The 17,316-nt window shown below is 38.6% G+C and overlaps 1 protein-coding gene across 3 annotated transcripts in view; it reads left to right on the top strand.

Moving 5' to 3' along the window:
• Nucleotides 1–896: 896 nt before the first annotated feature.
• The window catches only part of l(3)76BDm (trafficking protein particle complex subunit 8 homolog l(3)76BDm), a 447,636-nt gene continuing 431,216 nt past the window's right edge, over nucleotides 897–17,316 (top strand). For all 3 annotated transcript variants that reach the window (XM_090401248.1, XM_090401249.1, XM_090401247.1), the window contains exon 1: nucleotides 897–1,551. In XM_090401248.1, coding sequence (XP_090257374.1) covers nucleotides 1,389–1,551 — 163 coding nt within the window. In that variant the 5' untranslated portion in view covers nucleotides 897–1,388. The remainder of the gene's footprint in view (nucleotides 1,552–17,316) is intronic.

Raw genomic sequence — 17,316 nt, 5'->3', positions numbered from 1 at the left:
TCATTTTGTACAACATAAACTTTGTGGCATGGAGATAGTAGGATCTAGCTCCGGCATGTGTGAGATCGCATGGCCTTGATTTATTTTATGGTCTACCTTTCTGTTAGCAGTTAATGTTAGCAAATATGAAAAGTGACAGAGCTTTTTCCAACAGAAACTAAGTATTTTCCTGTGAAAATATACGATGACCAGCCAGGTACATACAGTTAGTAGTAAATGTGATAGTCCAGTCTGCACCTTTTAGTTTGTTTGGTGCAAATCATAAACAAAACAAAATATTGGACTTACACGTAAATAACCATGCCAGTTTGTGCAGCAGCAGCATATTTAGTTTGGCTTCTCTGCGTGAAGAATAGTTGTCTATTTGGAGAAATTGGAGGAACTATTTTGTTTTGGCCGTATAATAGGCTATATTATTCATTTCAATATGAAACATATTCACCTCAGACATATTTTGCAAGAATAAATTAGCATCTTGCACACACATACACACACACACACACACACACACACACACACACATATATATATATATATATATATATATATATATATATATATATATATATATATATATATATATATATATATATATATATATATATATATATATATATATATATATATATTAGGATAACCAAGCAATTTTATATGCTTGGTTATTTTAGCTCCTAATCCCAAGTGTGCAAACAATTAAGTTTGCACACTTGGGATTAGGAGCTAAAATAACCAAGCATATAAAATTGCTTGGTTATCCTAATATACAATATACCCAAGTTAAAAATTTATTCCCATATATATATATATATATATATATATATATATATATTAAAAGTTAACCCCTGCAGTGGGCGCTTTTTACGTACACAATTTTCCTCCCCATTTGGGCCGGGTGGTGTGTGTTATGAGATAAATAAGTTCAGTAATGTGGTATAAAATTAAATTAGGTTGCTTTTATCGACGTGTTTTGTTAAATAATGCCTTTGATTCTGTGTTTCCTTTTCTCAGGACTTTTGATGTGCTGTCATACACAGCAGAAAAGCAAAAGTTAACTGTGTTCGACGTTATTCATAGCTAGCCACTTTTAAGAAGGAGAATGTTTCATCCAGCTTGTTGTCTCTTTAATAACTTACAGAATGGATAGATGCTTGTTGTCTCTTTAATAACTTACAGAATGGATAGATGCTTGTTCATTGATTTACACCTTTTCATAGTGTTTTTGTTAAGAATCCCGTTAACTTAGTCTAATATGTTTAAATGCCGGACTCGTATTTACGAGTGGAAAACTGGCTGTGTAAATGCATGAATCTAAAGAACTAAAGTATTCGTGCTTACAAACTGATGAATATTTTAAATTCTGAATTTTGGTGATTTGGTTGCTTAAATAAATGACAATGGCCACGTGTAAGCAGACAGCGCAAGAACTGATTCAGGATGTTTTTTCCCCTTCAGTAGCTGTGCTGACGAGTAATGAAGCAGATCAGATATGCGAAAAAAACAATTTATCATTTGTTGAATTGGTGCAGCCGTTCTGCAGAATGAATACCGAAAGTGAGTATTTTTAAAGTTGTTTATTCAAAAATTTCAACAGTCTACTCAAGAGGTTTCCTTTTAGGCACTCTTATAAAAAAAGGCTGCGTGCTGACTTATTCAGTGTCATGATTTTAGGTTTTGTGTTTTTGCATTGTTGTGAATTACATGACACACAGTGAGTCGCGCAATGTGACTCATTGTGTGTCATGAATGAGGGATCATGTGCATGAGAAATGTTTTTGATACAAAGGAGGATTAAACATGAGAATTTGGGTGGTACATTTGAAATGGCTACTTGACAGGAAGGGAACATTTGAAAATACAAATAAGCAAGGAAGCAAAAAGCAAACAAACAAAAAAGAAAGAGCAAGAAATATGACATCCTGTCCAAAAGCTAGTATATCTTCTGCGTGCACACACACACACACACACACACACACACATATATATATTCTCCATTTCATCAAACCAAGAATAAAATCAAAGAAAGAAAGAAAAACTCACGTAAATTTGTTAAGCATTACTTTATCTTATATATCACCTGCTGTGTTTAAATTACTTTGTAATAAAATAAAGTAATGCTTAACAAATTTAAGTTAGTTTTTTATTCTTTGATTTATTCTTATTTTGATGAAATGGAGAACCATAGCATTAATACATTTAACTTTGCCATTTAGCCATTCACCAGTCTATAAATGTAACAGACTTTTTTTTTTTTTTTGCTGGTATGGTATTGTCCTATTCCAGAGAAAAATGAGAAAATGTTACCTCCATCAGTTGTTAGACAATATATCTGATGCAAAGACATGCTTTTTATTCACAAAGGACGTTGGTCTGGATGAGGGATTGTTTGTCGCAGAAATGTTTTTGATACAAAAAAGAGAGAGAGAAAAAAAAAAGTGGACCATAGTTTCTGACATTATTAACATTAAACCCCTGTGGAGTCAAAATATTCATCAGGGAAGGTCCACAATTTTGTGCAAAAGATCATCAAACTGTGTCTTAATCTTATTCGGGTTTTGCACTCACCACACTTCTAGGCAATGCATTTCACTCACCTTCACTCAACTGCTCCTCATGCCAAGAACCTACTCCTCACTCCATTGCTTAACCTTCCTTATACAACATCAATGGATGGTCTCTTATTCCATCCTTTCTACCTCTACACTATGAAAAATCTACTCCATATTAAACTCTTAACTCCTCACCAACTTACATCTCAGTGTATATTTGTGTATATTACATCTCGGTCATATTCCTTCTCCTTTTGCTCACAAGGTTCTGCAACTTGTATTTCCCCAGTCTGTCCTTGTATCCCACATTGCCTAGGCCATACCCTGACTGAATGAACCTTCTCTAGATCCTTTCTAAATTATTTTGAAAATAAAGTGGCCAAATCTTACATCTCAGTAAGATTTGGCCTGAACAAGGCCTTATACAAGGGAACCATAATCTTTGCTTCTTCATGTCAAGGTCCTCCTCATTATTGCCATAATTTGTTGTGATTTTCTTATAGTTTTTAGCAGTGCGACTTCTAAACTTCAATTATTTATCTACCTTTACCTCAGGATCTTGCATTTCTTCTGCCTTCAAATTCCTCTGCATCCCAATCTTACCTACCATATTTCAAGACTTTATATTTTGCAACATTAAATTGACTGCTCTGCTCACATAGTGTATTGAAATCCTCCTGCAAGGCCATAACATCTGTTCTGCTCCTTCGAACTGTGCATCATCAGCAAACAGCTTTATATTTCCACTTAAGCCTGTCCAAATATCATTAACTAAATTAAATAATAATGACTCTAAAACAAACCTTTGCAGCACTCCACTAGCAAATGTCTTCTTAAGGGATACTGATCTCCCTTCACCTATTCAGTGGACTAGTCTCTTACCCATTTCCTTCTGTTTCAGGTAAATTACTAGCTTATCATGTGATAATCTGTCAAAGGCCTTTGAAAAAAATCCAAGTTTACTATTGTATATGCATCTCCCTTATCCAGTGAAGTCATCACCTTGTAGTACATGACAAGATTGCTAAAACATGACTTCCCCTTAACAAATCTGTGCTGAACATCATAGTGAATACTGCTGTTATCAACCCAATTCTGAACACTAGTCCTCACAGCCCTTCTAACAACTTAACCACAATTATTTCCTACTTTCCACTCCTCTGAGACTTACCCGTTGCAAGATTCATGTTAAACAGGTGTTAAATGGCACCCTTAGGGATGCCATTAATTCCCTAGAGCATTCCTTCAAAACATGTAGTGATGTTAGTGATAAATCCTGCTGAACTTATTAACATCAAGTTTAATTATTTCCTCATATTGCTTGCTCACTGTCAATTTTTCCTCTACCACATCTTCCACACTTCAGCTTCTCACAATGTTGCATTCACAAAGATGCAATACCCTTATAACGGCTCCTTGAATACTTCCTATATCTTCTGCATCAGTTATTAGTCTACCATTATCAGCCAACATATCTTTCCATAATGACTTCCTTATCACACATTTGAAAGATTACTAGGACTTTTCTTGGTTTGATTAGCCAATTTTTGCTTATACTACTTTGGTAAAGATAGCAAAAGTGGCCTTCCTGATCTGCTTTTTGTTCTCCTCATTCAACTGATTATTATCAACATTCATCTTGTTGCCTCCACATTTTATGCTTACTTGCTTCATTCATCCATATTACTTTTACCTTATTTAGCCTTTTCACCTTTGGAATACACTCAAATACTGCTGCTGTTCAATAGCTCTGGATGCCCAAGCAGCACTTGTCTCCTTTCCACTCAACTGCCCTTTCTATACTATATCTCCCATTTGTTTCCTAAACTGTTCATATTCAATGGTCCTATAATTCCACATATCCCATCTTCACAGAAGTTCTTATATGACTGTTTATAATCTAAGTGATCACCTCCATTCACAGTTGTTTCTAATAATATGATCAGATCAGACTCTCAACCTTCATGTATTGTCCATTATCCCCCCCCCCCCATAGGGCAACTGTTCATGGTGGAGAGGACCTTTCGCGATGGTACTGGCCCTTTTCATTTTTACTCTTTTTCTTTGCTTTTCTTTCTGTATCCTGAGTCTTTCTTCCTATATACTCTTCCAGACCACCATCACTGGGATCCAATGCCATGTCATGTGGTGCAAACCGAGGACATCTGGAAAGGGAGATCTTGGTAGTCTTGAACTACTTTGGCCTCTGCTTCAGCATGATTGACAGCCCTGATGGCCCAGCCCTTACCTGCAAGGATCAATGGTGTTTCAGTAAATTTCTCACCCCATGGTCCAGAGTCAGGACCCAAGGCTGGTGCTGGCATAGTGTTTGGGGTAGCCCTAGCATTCCATTCCCAAGCGCAACCATTGCTTGCAGTCAGTAAACTTCTGTGTGCGACTCCATGGTGGTTGGGGGGGAGCTCTTGTGCCAAATAAAAAAACTCCTTGACCATGACTTCTTCCTCCTGAGATGTTTCAGGAGCTTTAAGAAGATCCCGAACAAGTACTAATACCATACATGTGGCATTTGGTAACTGAAGTGAGAAACAATATCCATGCAACAGGTGAAAAACCAATAGGAAAATATCACCTTTATTTAGAAGGGTTTTGAAGGACTGGCAGAATCTCTATAAACTGTTAAGAAACTATGTTCTGGTGATATCCTTGTGGAAACATGTCAGCATCATTTTGAGAAACTACTGAAAGCAACATTATTGGGTGGAATACCAGTCACAGTAACACCTCATAAAACATTCAAGTCTTGTATAGGAGTGATATCAGAATGGGGAGATGTTCCTAATGAGGAAATATGTTTAGAGCTGAAAGAGAGTGAAAGGTGTGAGGTGCATCCTGATATGTAGGAATGGTCATGTGGTTCTGGCCAGGAACATCATTCTTACTTTTGATACACCTAAGCCTTCAACATGTGTAAAAGCTTTATATGTCAGAAATATGGGCATGCCCAAACTGCCCAATGTAGTAGTAGTAGTAAAGAGCATAACAAATCTTGCTCCACAAAGAAAGCTGAATGTGTCAGCTATCAGGTAGATCATGCAGCTTACTCCCATGCATGTCAAAATTGTCAATATCTTATTACAGTATGTTCAATTTATTTACCACTGAGTGCTGAGTTAAATGAAATCGATCTTTATAACCTTATCTTGACTTGCCTGGGTCCATACTTCTTATGGATGTCTTTAATGTACACAACACTCTGTGGTGTAGTGTTGTTAACACAAATGGATAAGGTTGTATCATTGAACATGCTACAGGTTATTGGCATTAGTGAAACATGGCTGACAGAAGATGATATAGCTACTGGGATTGAATGTGAGGGGTATGGTGTGTTCAGGAGTGACAGGGAGAATAAAATGGGGGGAGGAGTGTTATTGATGATAGCTGATGAGCTACAGCCAAGGAGAATAGAAGTGGAACTGCAGGATAGAGAAAAGAGCGCATTTGAGGCTATTTGGTGTGAGATTGAGACTAGCAGAACAAAATATACAGTTGGGTGCTGCTATAGACCAGGTGATGGAATAGATGGTGGAGATAGTATGCATAAGCAAATAGAAGCAATGAGTGGAAGGAGGGTAATTATTATGCGGGATTTCAACTATGGTAACAGTGATTGGAAGGAGGAGAGGACACATGGGAGGTAGAAATTGGATTTTATGCAGTTATTAAGGGATAACTATCTGCGACAGCATGTAATGGAAAATACTAGGGGTCAGAGAGTGCTTGACCTAGTAATTGCATCTGAGAATTTGACTGTAATGAATATGACTATGTTATGACCCTATGATCACTCTCTCCAATTGGTGAGAGTGATCATAGGGTCTTGACTTGGAAGGTGGCTAAAGGTGTGGAATTTACAATTAAGACAGGGTACATGTGGAATTATTGGGTTGGTAAGTATGACAAGCTTAGGAGTTTGATTGGTTCAGTGCCATGGCATGTAAAACTGCAAGGGATGGATGTTGATAGTGCATGGGAGGCAGTTAAGAAGCATTTGCAGGAGGCAATGGCTGACTGTGTACCTAGAGTCCGAATAAAAAATCAAGTAGGGGTTAAATGGATGAATAACACTATTAAGCTTGAGCTGCAAAAAAAGAAACAACTATGGAGGGAATTTAAGAAGAAAGGTGACCGGTAGGCACATGAACGGTATAAAGCGCAGGCCAGAAGGGTAACAAGTGTGGTAAGAAAAGCAAAAGTGCATTATGAAAGAACATTAGCCATGCAGGCTAAAGAGAATCTCAATTTTTTCGATATGTGGCAAGTAAACGAAAAAATGTATATGGCAGAATGATTTTAAAGAATGCCGATGGTGGGGAGGTAACCGAATCAGTTGATATAGTTGAATTACTGAGCGAGCACTTTGCAAAAGTATATCATCCAGGTGGTGACATTGCAAGAATGAGTGAACCAATTGCTTATACGGGAATTGTGGTGAATGAAGTGGAGGTGAATAGCTATTACAAAACCTCAATGTCAATACATCTGTGGGATTGGATGGTATACCAGCTCTTGTCGTATGTAAAGCAGCTAAAGAATTGTCAGTGCCCTTGACCATTTTGTTTAATTTGAGTCTCGGGTCTGGGTTAGTCCCGAGGGGGTGGAAAGAGGGGAAAATAGTTCCACTGCATAAAGGAGGTTCCAAGACTGCTGTTGTAAATTACTGACCAATCAGCATATCAGGAATCATTGTCGAGGTCTTGGAGAAATAAGTCAAGAGAAAAATGCAGGATTGGATAGATGAAAATGGGATACTGTATGGGGGACAGCATGTTTTTGTGAAGGGTAGATCATGCCTCGGTAACTTGCTCACGTTTTATAACACAGTGACGGCTGAACTGGATAAGGGTAATGGGTTTACAGTGATTCTACTGGACCTTGTTAAGGCTTTTGACAGGATACCACATGGAATTCTAATCAGTAAACTGCAGCATATAGGGATGGATATAGGGTTGGTGAGATGGATAGGATGGTGGTTGATGGAGAGATATCAGAGAGTGGTTTATTCAGGAGTAGAGTCCAAAAGACAGTCTGTGACTAGTGGTGTGCCATAGGGTTCTGTTCTTGGACCACTACTGTTCAATTTGTTCATTAACGATATAGGAAAGGATCTGAGAGGAAGTGTTCATTTGTTTGCTGATGATGCAAAGTTGGGTAGAGCAATAGTGAGTACACAGGATGTCAAAATTTTGCAAGATGATTTGGATAGTTTGGAGGACTGGGCTAAGGAGAATGGATGCCAATTTAATGTGGCATAGTGTAAGGTTATGCATTTCATAATCATGTGAAAAGATTAGCAGCAGTATATCACATTGGTGGATTTGGGAGTGTTGGTGGATAGGGAGTTGAAGTTTAGGGGGCACATTGCAAAAGTGGCTAAATAAGCTCATCAAATCACTTGGTTGCTGAAAAATACTTTAACAAGCAGAGACAAACAGGTTATTGTTCCTCTGTATCGAGCCTTGATAAGACTCCATCTAGACTACTGTGCCCAGATATGAGCGCCAGGGTTTCTTCTTGATGGGATGGAGGAGCAGATCCAGAGACAAGCAACCAAGATGATAGCAGGTCTATGGAATGAACCTTATGAGAACAGGTTGAAGATTTGTGGGTTGTAGAAATTGCTTGATAGGCAGAAAAGGGGTGATATGATTGAGACATTCAAATTACTGAAGGGTTTTTATAAGACTAATTCAGAAGCTATTTTTGAGAATAGGACTGGTGGTGGGAGGACTAAGGGCCATACATGGAAGCTGGGCAAGAGTGTGGTTAGCAAGGTTTTAGAGCTAGGTTTTTTACTTGGAGAGTGGTGAATAAGTGGAATTGGGTGCCATGACTGTGAAATGAGTTCAAGGCGAGGTATGATAGATACTGTGTGAATGTCGAATAGTTGTTCTTGACATGATGTTAGGGCTTCACTCGATGAGTCTGTTGACTCCTTGGAATTGCCAGTAATAATGAAACTAATCCATGAAAATATTGAACTCCCTTTTGAATAATAGACTTGATATTTTCTTCCATGTGCCTACCTGCACATATTCTGCAGTCAATCTTACAATTGGCTTCCTTGCCATTTTTCCACTGCTCACATAATCTCGATTTCCACTCTGTCGAAAACTTTGGTGGACAAAAACTTTTGAGTGACAGCCAACCAGGAAAAAAAAAAAATCAACAGAGCATGGAGTATATTTCATAGACACCCGATCACATCAAAATTAATAGCTTTTACATGTGCTTAGGCCAAAGCACATTATTTCTGACATCAGAGTCAAAACCAATCTTGGATCCAATTTTCCTCATCAATTAATCAAAGAACTAGTTTAAAAATTTCTTGGGATAAAATCCAGAAAACAAAAGGTAAATACAAAACACACCATTTATATACCTTAGGCCAAAATGGATGTGTTGTTGCTGATCCCGAAACTAATTTTGGCACCAAATTTTGCTAGAATCTCAGCAACAGCTTCATATCCTCCCAAATTTTTAATATTGAAAGAGCAACAAGAGAAACAGCAGCTAAATTTTTCTAATCATGGGCTTGAGCTATACAATGTTATTTGTTAAGGAGGAACTAAAAAGCACTCATTTTCTGTCTCACTCTAGTGCAGTAGGTCCTGATGACATCCATTATGAAATGATAAAACATCTTCTGTGGATCTCCTCAGTACAGTAGAATGCTTGCAAAGAAAGGGTTTCTGGATTCTTGGCATAAGTCAGTTGTCATTGCTATCCCAAAACCAGGAAAGGATCCAACACAAGCAAATAATTATTGACCTATTGCTCTGACCAGCTGCCTTTTGTGAGATATTAGAGAAAATGGTTAATGCCAGACTTCTCTGGTATTTAGAAAGCGACTATCTTCTCTCCAATACACAGTGTCTTTCCCAGGTATTGTCCAACTTTGGACCATTTAGTTCTGTTTAGAAACTTGTATAAGAGACACATTGCTGAAACAAGAACATCTGGTTTCAGTGTTCTTTGACATGGAAGAAGTTTATGACATATCCTGGATATATGGCATATTAAAAGACCTGTAAAATTAGGTCTCAGAGGATGCCTTCCTGTATTTATTAAAAACTTAGGCAGTCTTTCTAAGTCCGAGTTGGAAGTATGCTATCTTGGCCATATCAAGAACAGGGTGTTGCTCAAAGCTCTGTCTTAAGTATGACACTTTTTGCTATCATAGTTAACTCAGTCATTGAACATCTTCTTCCCACTGTAGGCAATGCTCTATATGTTGTGATAACTTCGCAATTTACTGTCACTCTTGTGAAATGAGGGTATTTGAATGGCAACTTTAGCAAGCGATCAATTGTGTTTCTCTGTGGGCTCTTAGTAATGGTTCAGGTTTTATACAGAAAAGTGTTTATGTGCACTTCTATCAAAAATGCACTCTTCACCCAAATTCTGAATTAAGAATGGGAAAAACTGTTATTCCATTATCAACAAGAGCCAAGTTCTTGGGTGTCTCATCTTTGACTTTATAACCTTATCTTGGTTCCTTGCACAATTCATTAACCACAGGAAAAGTGCAAGGGAGTATTGTATCTCCTTCACACTCTATCCTCTACTGCAGCATTTCTCAAACTTTTCCTATGACTGAACACTTCACAAATCCTGAAATTTTAATGGAACACCTTGGTTAGAGTCAAGTATCATCAGTCTTGTATTCAATGTAAACCTAAGTGCATGCTATCGCTGCAGCAGGCTGTATCGCATCACAAAAATGTGACAGTGCACACTACAGGCATGCCGGGCCACAGCACATTGCATCGACCCTGCTTGTGACTGCATTTCCTAGAATAGATACCTCCATACTTCACTCGCACTTGGAGGTGTCGACAACTCTGGATGGCTGTCAACCAACGGTTGAGTCAAGGCCAGCATGCTGGCCTTAATAGCACAATCTATACACAGAGCGAGGAGCACCTGATTTTTAAACATGTTTGAACTTGTCACAGCATTTAAAACCATTCCAGGCTCATATTAATTTTGATTATTTTTCATGGAACACTTATTCACTTTCTGCGGAACACTGGTGTTCCAAGGAACATGGTTTGGGAAACGCTGTTCTACTAGATAGTGTGTGGGTTGATCTTCATTGCATCATCTTATGGGTCTGAAGGTTATGGTTTTGCAAGGCAGAATAACCTGCAATGTTTGGATCCCATCCATCTTCAGGATATATATGGATAGCTACTGGTGCCTTTTGCATGTTGTCCACTGTCTTTATTGTTGAAGTGAATGAACTGGTTCTATCACTTAGACAGAAACATTGATTCTTGTCATATGGCCTTTTGGTATGTATGTTAAAGAGATTACGCAACATTACTTGCATCAAACATAATAGCATTCCTCCATTGCAGGTTTACACTCCATCCTGCATCTTCTCACTATATCAACTACAGAAGTCTTGTATTTCATCATCGAGTGTTCAAGATCAGAGATCCATTGGCTGACATTACTATCTCCAGTCATATCCCACTTGATTGCAGTAATTACACAGTAGAGTTGCATGTCATTCAGCTTGCATTTGTGCGTTTAAAAGAAAACTGCTACCAAAAGTGTGTAATTTAGTATTTCCTCTTCTGTGTACAGTCTACATCCAGTGTGAGATGTTACATCTGTTGTACAAAATGAAAACCCTTAATTTTGATGTTCAGTTGTACTGGATTGCCAGCCACATTGGAATTGTGGGAGATGAGACTGCATATGCAGCTAATAGATCAGCTCATACTTTTTCAACTTACTGTTTGACAGTGCCATATACAGATTACAGACAGTTTATAAGATTGAAGCTAATTGCTCAATGGCAGTCATGGCAGGAAACACTGACGAACAAATTATACAAGATTAAGCAATGGCAGTCTAGTTAATATAGAAACCGAAGAGAGGAAGTTGTTCTTGCTAGGCTCTGCACAGGTCACAGCTATTTTACACATTCTTATTTACTGAGGGCTGATGACTGAACCTACCTATCTGTGAAAAATGCAACATGCATCTTACCACATGTCATATTCTGGTAGAGTGCCAGCACTCCATGAGAGAGGAATGAAATTTTTACCTATTTAGTCATATACACTCAGGCAGATGTTATCAGACTTAGACAAATTGTATGTTGTCTTTAACTTTTTTTTTTTTACAGATAATTAATTTAGACAAACACATTTGATAAATTTTATTTATATGTGGGTACTGCATTGTTTAACTTCATTTTTTTTACTTACAACATATTATGTAATCTATCTCTTTCTGACACGTTTACTAATAACATGTATACTGCTGCATGGCACAGTATGACCTCTGTTATCCTTATGCTAGTAAACCATAAATCAACCAACCTTCCATTATATATTGCCTAAGATAATCTCCCCCCCCCCTTACTCAAGAAATTCTCATCTTATCCTATCAATCTCCACCTCACACCATGCTGCTTCAGAACTGCTACCACTATTTTTCACTTGTATCTCAACCTTGTGTGGACATAATTCATCCACTATCATCAGCAACTCCCCCCCCCCATTCCCTTCCTGCCTCTCAAAAAACATTTTCTTCCATTTCTATTGCCATCAGGATGTCATTCTCATCCAACCAAGTTTTTCTTATTCCGACTATTTTGATGAATAAACTTAATCATGGCAACATATTTCATCTCCCTTCGTTTTGATATGTCTGTCATTTGTAAATAAGCATAGTAGTCCTGTCCATGCCATGCTTCTCATCTGTTACTTCTCTATACCTGCTCCTATCTGTTCACGTTTGTCCCATAAATGTCCCCAGACTCAGCCACTCCTCATGTATCCCATTCTATTCCTATGCTGATTTCCCATACATATATACATTCATTACTTCTAGAATTTGTTCTCCTTTATGCTATCTGTTCTTGACCTCCCTGGCTCTCTCTCTCCCTTTCCTTGTCCAACTTGCATTCTCTTCGTGCATTCTTATCTCATCTCCATTTACAAACACTTAGGTCTCACTTCATCCACTCTTCTGCTTATCTAAATCACCTCTGACTTCTGCTGATACCTTCTTGCATCAGTCATTACACTTCCTTCTAGCAATATTCTCTCCAGCTGATTTGCACCAAATTCAATTAAATGTAATCCACCTCTTTTATACAGTTCCATTGCACCTCAAATGTATTCCATATATTAAAAAATTTCTTAAGGAATTGACAACATACATAAGAATATAAATTAAATTGCACTTTAATAAATATTTCCAATATTTCGGCAACGTCACGTTGCCATCTTCAAAAGGAACTTACAAAACAGGCACGTGCACGTAGGCACTACAACACAGTAACTGAGAGTCAAGTGAGGAAGCGATTTTTCTCCTAAAAGTCCTGATGGTACCCCCTACTGGGCTATATAGGTGTTCTTGGCAGTTGGGCTGAAGGTTTGCTGATGTAAGCCTCCCAAATTTGGGGCAGTCTCATGCAACCAAATTTGTTGAGGTTTGGAGAGTTTCTTAGGACTGAGGCTGATTCCATGAATAGTCTTTTGAATTTGAACTTGCTACGATGTATTATTGTAGCTTTCTTCCACCGTATTCTGTGGCGTGTATCCAGAGCATGGTCTGCAATACCTGAATAGCTGTACTTGTGAAACCAGATGTAGTCCTTGTGTTCCGAAATTCTGATATTCGCTATCCTGCCTGTTTGGCCAAAGTATGACAATTTACAGCTGCAAGGGACTTGGTATACACCAGGTAGGTCTAGGGGAAGGGGTTGGTCTTTAGTGGAGCAGATAAGGAATGCATGACTTGACCTCCTGTTACAGACCATACAGAAAGTCAAGTCATGTTTTTTTAAGATTTTGGTAATTTTTTCCGAGGTGCCTCGGATGTAGGAAATGGTGATGGATTTAGAGTAATCCTTTTGTGAAGGGGAGGGGGTTGTGGTTTGTTGGTTTCAATATGTTTTGGATTTTATGAGGGGGGGGAGCCATTGGCTGAGAAAGTGTTGAGGATGTGATTTAGTTCAGTGTTTAGGGCCTTGTCATTTGAACAGATTAGTTTAGCCCTGTTATATAGTGTTTTCACCATTCCATATTGTTGTGAGGGGAGGGTGATTGTTGGTGAATGTACCTGTCTGTATGGGTGGGTTTTCTATAAACTGAGAAAACCAAGGTTCCATCATGCTGGCAGGTGATTAGTGTGTCTAGGAAAGGGAGGCTGTTGTTTTCCTCTTTTTCCAGAGTGAACTTGATTCTGGGGTGTTGGTTGTTTAAGTGTGTTAAGAAGGAGAGGAGTGTATGAGAGCCATGTGCCCAAATAGCGAACACATGATCAACATAGCGAAGCCATATGGTTGGTTTTTGTGGGACAGAGACTAAGGCTTTTTCTTCAAAGGTCTCCATAAAGAAATTGGCCAAAGGGCATCACACACAAAAAAACTCAGCCCACTTCAAAGCCAGCATAGAAAACCTTACACTCCAACATACTGACATAATTGTCAGCTTTGACGTCTCCTCCTTATTCACAAGTCCCACTCAAAGAAACTTTAGAGCTAATCCCAGCTAAATTTCTTCCCGATATTTCAGCCCTATTTCAGTTCACAATGAACTCGAGCTATTTCGTTTGGCAGGGAAAATTCTACAAACAAATAGAGGAGACATCCATGGGTTCACCACTCTCTCCACCCTTGACCAATTTCTTTATGGAGACCTTTGAAGAAAAAGCGACTTAGCCTCTGCCCCACAAAAACCAACCATATGGCTTCGCTACGTTGATGATGATGTTCGCTATTTGGGCACATGGCTCTGATACACAATCTCCTTCTTAACACACTTAAACAATCAACACCCCAGAATCAAGTTCACTCTGGAAAAAAAGAGGAAAACAACAGTCTCCCTTTCCTAGACGCACTAGTCACCTGCCAGCCTGATGGAACTTTGGTTTTCTCGGTTTATAGAAAACCCACCCATACAGGCAGGTACATTCACCTACAATCCCCTCCCCCCCCTCACAACAGAATGGAGTGGTGAAACCATTATACAACAGGGCTAAACTAATCTGTTCAAACGACAAGGCCCTAAACACTGAACTAAATCACATCCTCAACACTTTCTCGGCCAATGGCTACCCCCCCCCCCCCCCCTCCATAAATCCAAAAAATATTTAAACCAACAAATCGCAACCCCTCCTTCTCCCCCCTTCACAACAAGGATTACTCTAAATTCATCACCATTCCCTACATCCGAGGCACCTTGGAAAAAATTACCAAAATCTTAAAAAAACAAGACTTGACCTCCTGTTAGAGACCATACAGAAAATTGGCACCCTTTATTCGCTCCACTAAAGACCAACTACTTCCCTTAGACCTACCTGGTGTATACCAAGTCCCTTGCAGCTGTAAACTGTCATACTTTGGCAGGATAGTGAATATCAGAATTTTGGAACACAAGGACTACATCTGGTTTCACAAGTACAGCCATTCAGGTATTGCAGACCATGCTCTGGATACACGCCACAGAATACGGTGGAAGAAAGCTACAATAATACACTGTAGCAAGTTCTTATTCGAAAGACTATTCATGGAATCGGCCTCAGCCCTAAGAAACTCTCCAAAACCTCAACAAATTTGGTTGCATGAGACTGCCCCAAATTTGGGAGGCTTACATCAGCAGACCTTCAGCCCAACGGACACCTACATAGCCCGGTTTTTAAGTTCCTTTTGAAGATGGAAACGTGACTTTGCTGAAATATCGGAAATATTTATTAAAGTGTAATTTAATTTAGGGGTGCTTAAGGGTCAAAGCTGTATAACTGAGAGGAGACCTCCACATAGCCTTTAAAGGAATGTGGAGAACCGACCAGGGCTTCTGACCTAATGTCCAATCCTCACCTTCTCGTGGTGCACCCTGTTGGGTATCTACTTGGATACTGAATGAACGAGGATGGGCTGACAATTTGGGATTTTGCCGACCAAATTGTATTCTTATTGGTTAAACCAAAATAAAAAATGATAGTACAACATGACAAAATTTCATGCTGGCTGAGGCGTCGCCCGGTTAAACAAGTTTCCCGTTGTTTTCTCCAGGGAACCAGGGCGAAAGGCGAAAAGTCAGCTACTGGAACAAATCTGAAAATGAACCCCAACTCAACATCACCAGAGTTACAGATCGGTACTATCAACGTAAGAAGCCTGAATGACAAAGAAATGGACCTAGCCGAGGAATTAGATAAGTAACAGATCGACGTAATAGGGGTGACTGAAACAAAAAAGACCAAAACTGGTGAGATCTTTCTGAGCAATAAATACAAAATGTTATATTCAGGCAATGACAATCAAGGAAAAGAAGCAGTAGCCATAGCATTCAACACAAAATACGAGGCTAATCTTCTTGAATGGCAGTCAGTCTCAAGTAGAGTAATGTGGGAAAATATGAGAATGGGGAACTGGACAATGAGACTTATTTGTGCCTATGGTCCCATAGAAGGTTCTACTAAGGTAGAAGTGGATGAATTTTTTGAGGCTTTAGAAAAAGCAACTGACACAGCGAAAATGGAAAAGTTGGTCCTTGTTGGGGATCTAAATAGCAGAGTAGGAAATGATTGTGAGACATACAAAAATATTTTGGGAAAATTTGGAGAAAAGAGCAAAGCTAATAATAATGGCAAATATCTGTTGGACTTCTGCTCAGGACATGGACTGGTTATTATTAACACCATGTTCCAAATTAAAAATGTGCACAAATTCACATGGAGAGAAGAGGCTAGGAATAAGAAACTCTCCTTGACTATGTTATTGTTGATAGTGATGTTTTCTCCCTGGTGCAGGACACCAGAGTGTACAGAGGATTTGAAATTGGAAGTGATCACTATTTAGTCTTGAGCAGGATAAAATTGAATTTCATATTGAAAAGAATAACATTTGAGAGTTTTAAAGCATATAAAAGTTGAGCAGCTGTCAGATGTGAACTGTAGACTAAAATACAGAAAGATTATTGAAAAAAAAAAATGAAAGAGTTTGTGAACAGGAATCAAACCTTGGAGATTCAGTGGCAAACTCTGAAGAAAACATTGATTGATTCTGCCAGAGAGGCATCTGGTGAGGTTGTCTGCAAGGATAAAAAAATCAGAACTCCCTGGTGGACACAGGAAGTTAAAGAGGCAGTGAAGGAAAAGAAGAAAGCATATCAAAAATTCCTGTCAAATAAGTCAGCATGTGCTCTTAGAGAATATAGAGACAAATGCAAGAATACTAAACACTATGAAAAACTAGCTAAACAAAAGTCATGGGAGGACTTTGGCAAGAATATAGAAAATAAATATCAAGAAGGTGGCAAAATATTCTGGAGGTTGTTGAAGAAGCTTAGGAATGGAGGAAAGAGTGCTGTAAAAGGAGTTAGAGATGATAAAGGTGACATATAAATGGGAGAAAAAGATATCCTTGAAGTATGGAGTAACTACTTCGAAAAACTGCTAAATGAAACAAGCAGTGATGACAGCACAGTGGTAAAAAAGCACTGACCAGGCATGCAGTCACGAATACATATCCATACTTGAAGTAGAAAAGCCATCAAAGGCTTGAAATGTGGAAAGGCAGCAGGAGTAGATGATATTCGACCAGAAATGCTGAAGTATGGTGGTATAAGAGTCTTACAGTGGCTGCACTGAATAGTTCAAAAAGCCTGGACAGACGGACGAATTTCCAATGATTGGAGTAGAGCTCTCATAGTACCCATATATAAAAAGGGAAATAAAACTGAATGTGAGAATTACAGAGGTATTTACCTACTGAGTGTTC

Source organism: Typopeltis vanoorti, chromosome 12, assembly GCF_054136105.1.
Source record: "Typopeltis vanoorti isolate ZY-2024b chromosome 12, IOZ_Tvanoo_1.0, whole genome shotgun sequence".
NCBI lineage: Eukaryota > Metazoa > Arthropoda > Arachnida > Uropygi > Thelyphonidae > Typopeltis > Typopeltis vanoorti.
This window is presented reverse-complemented; position numbering and strand designations above follow the sequence as displayed.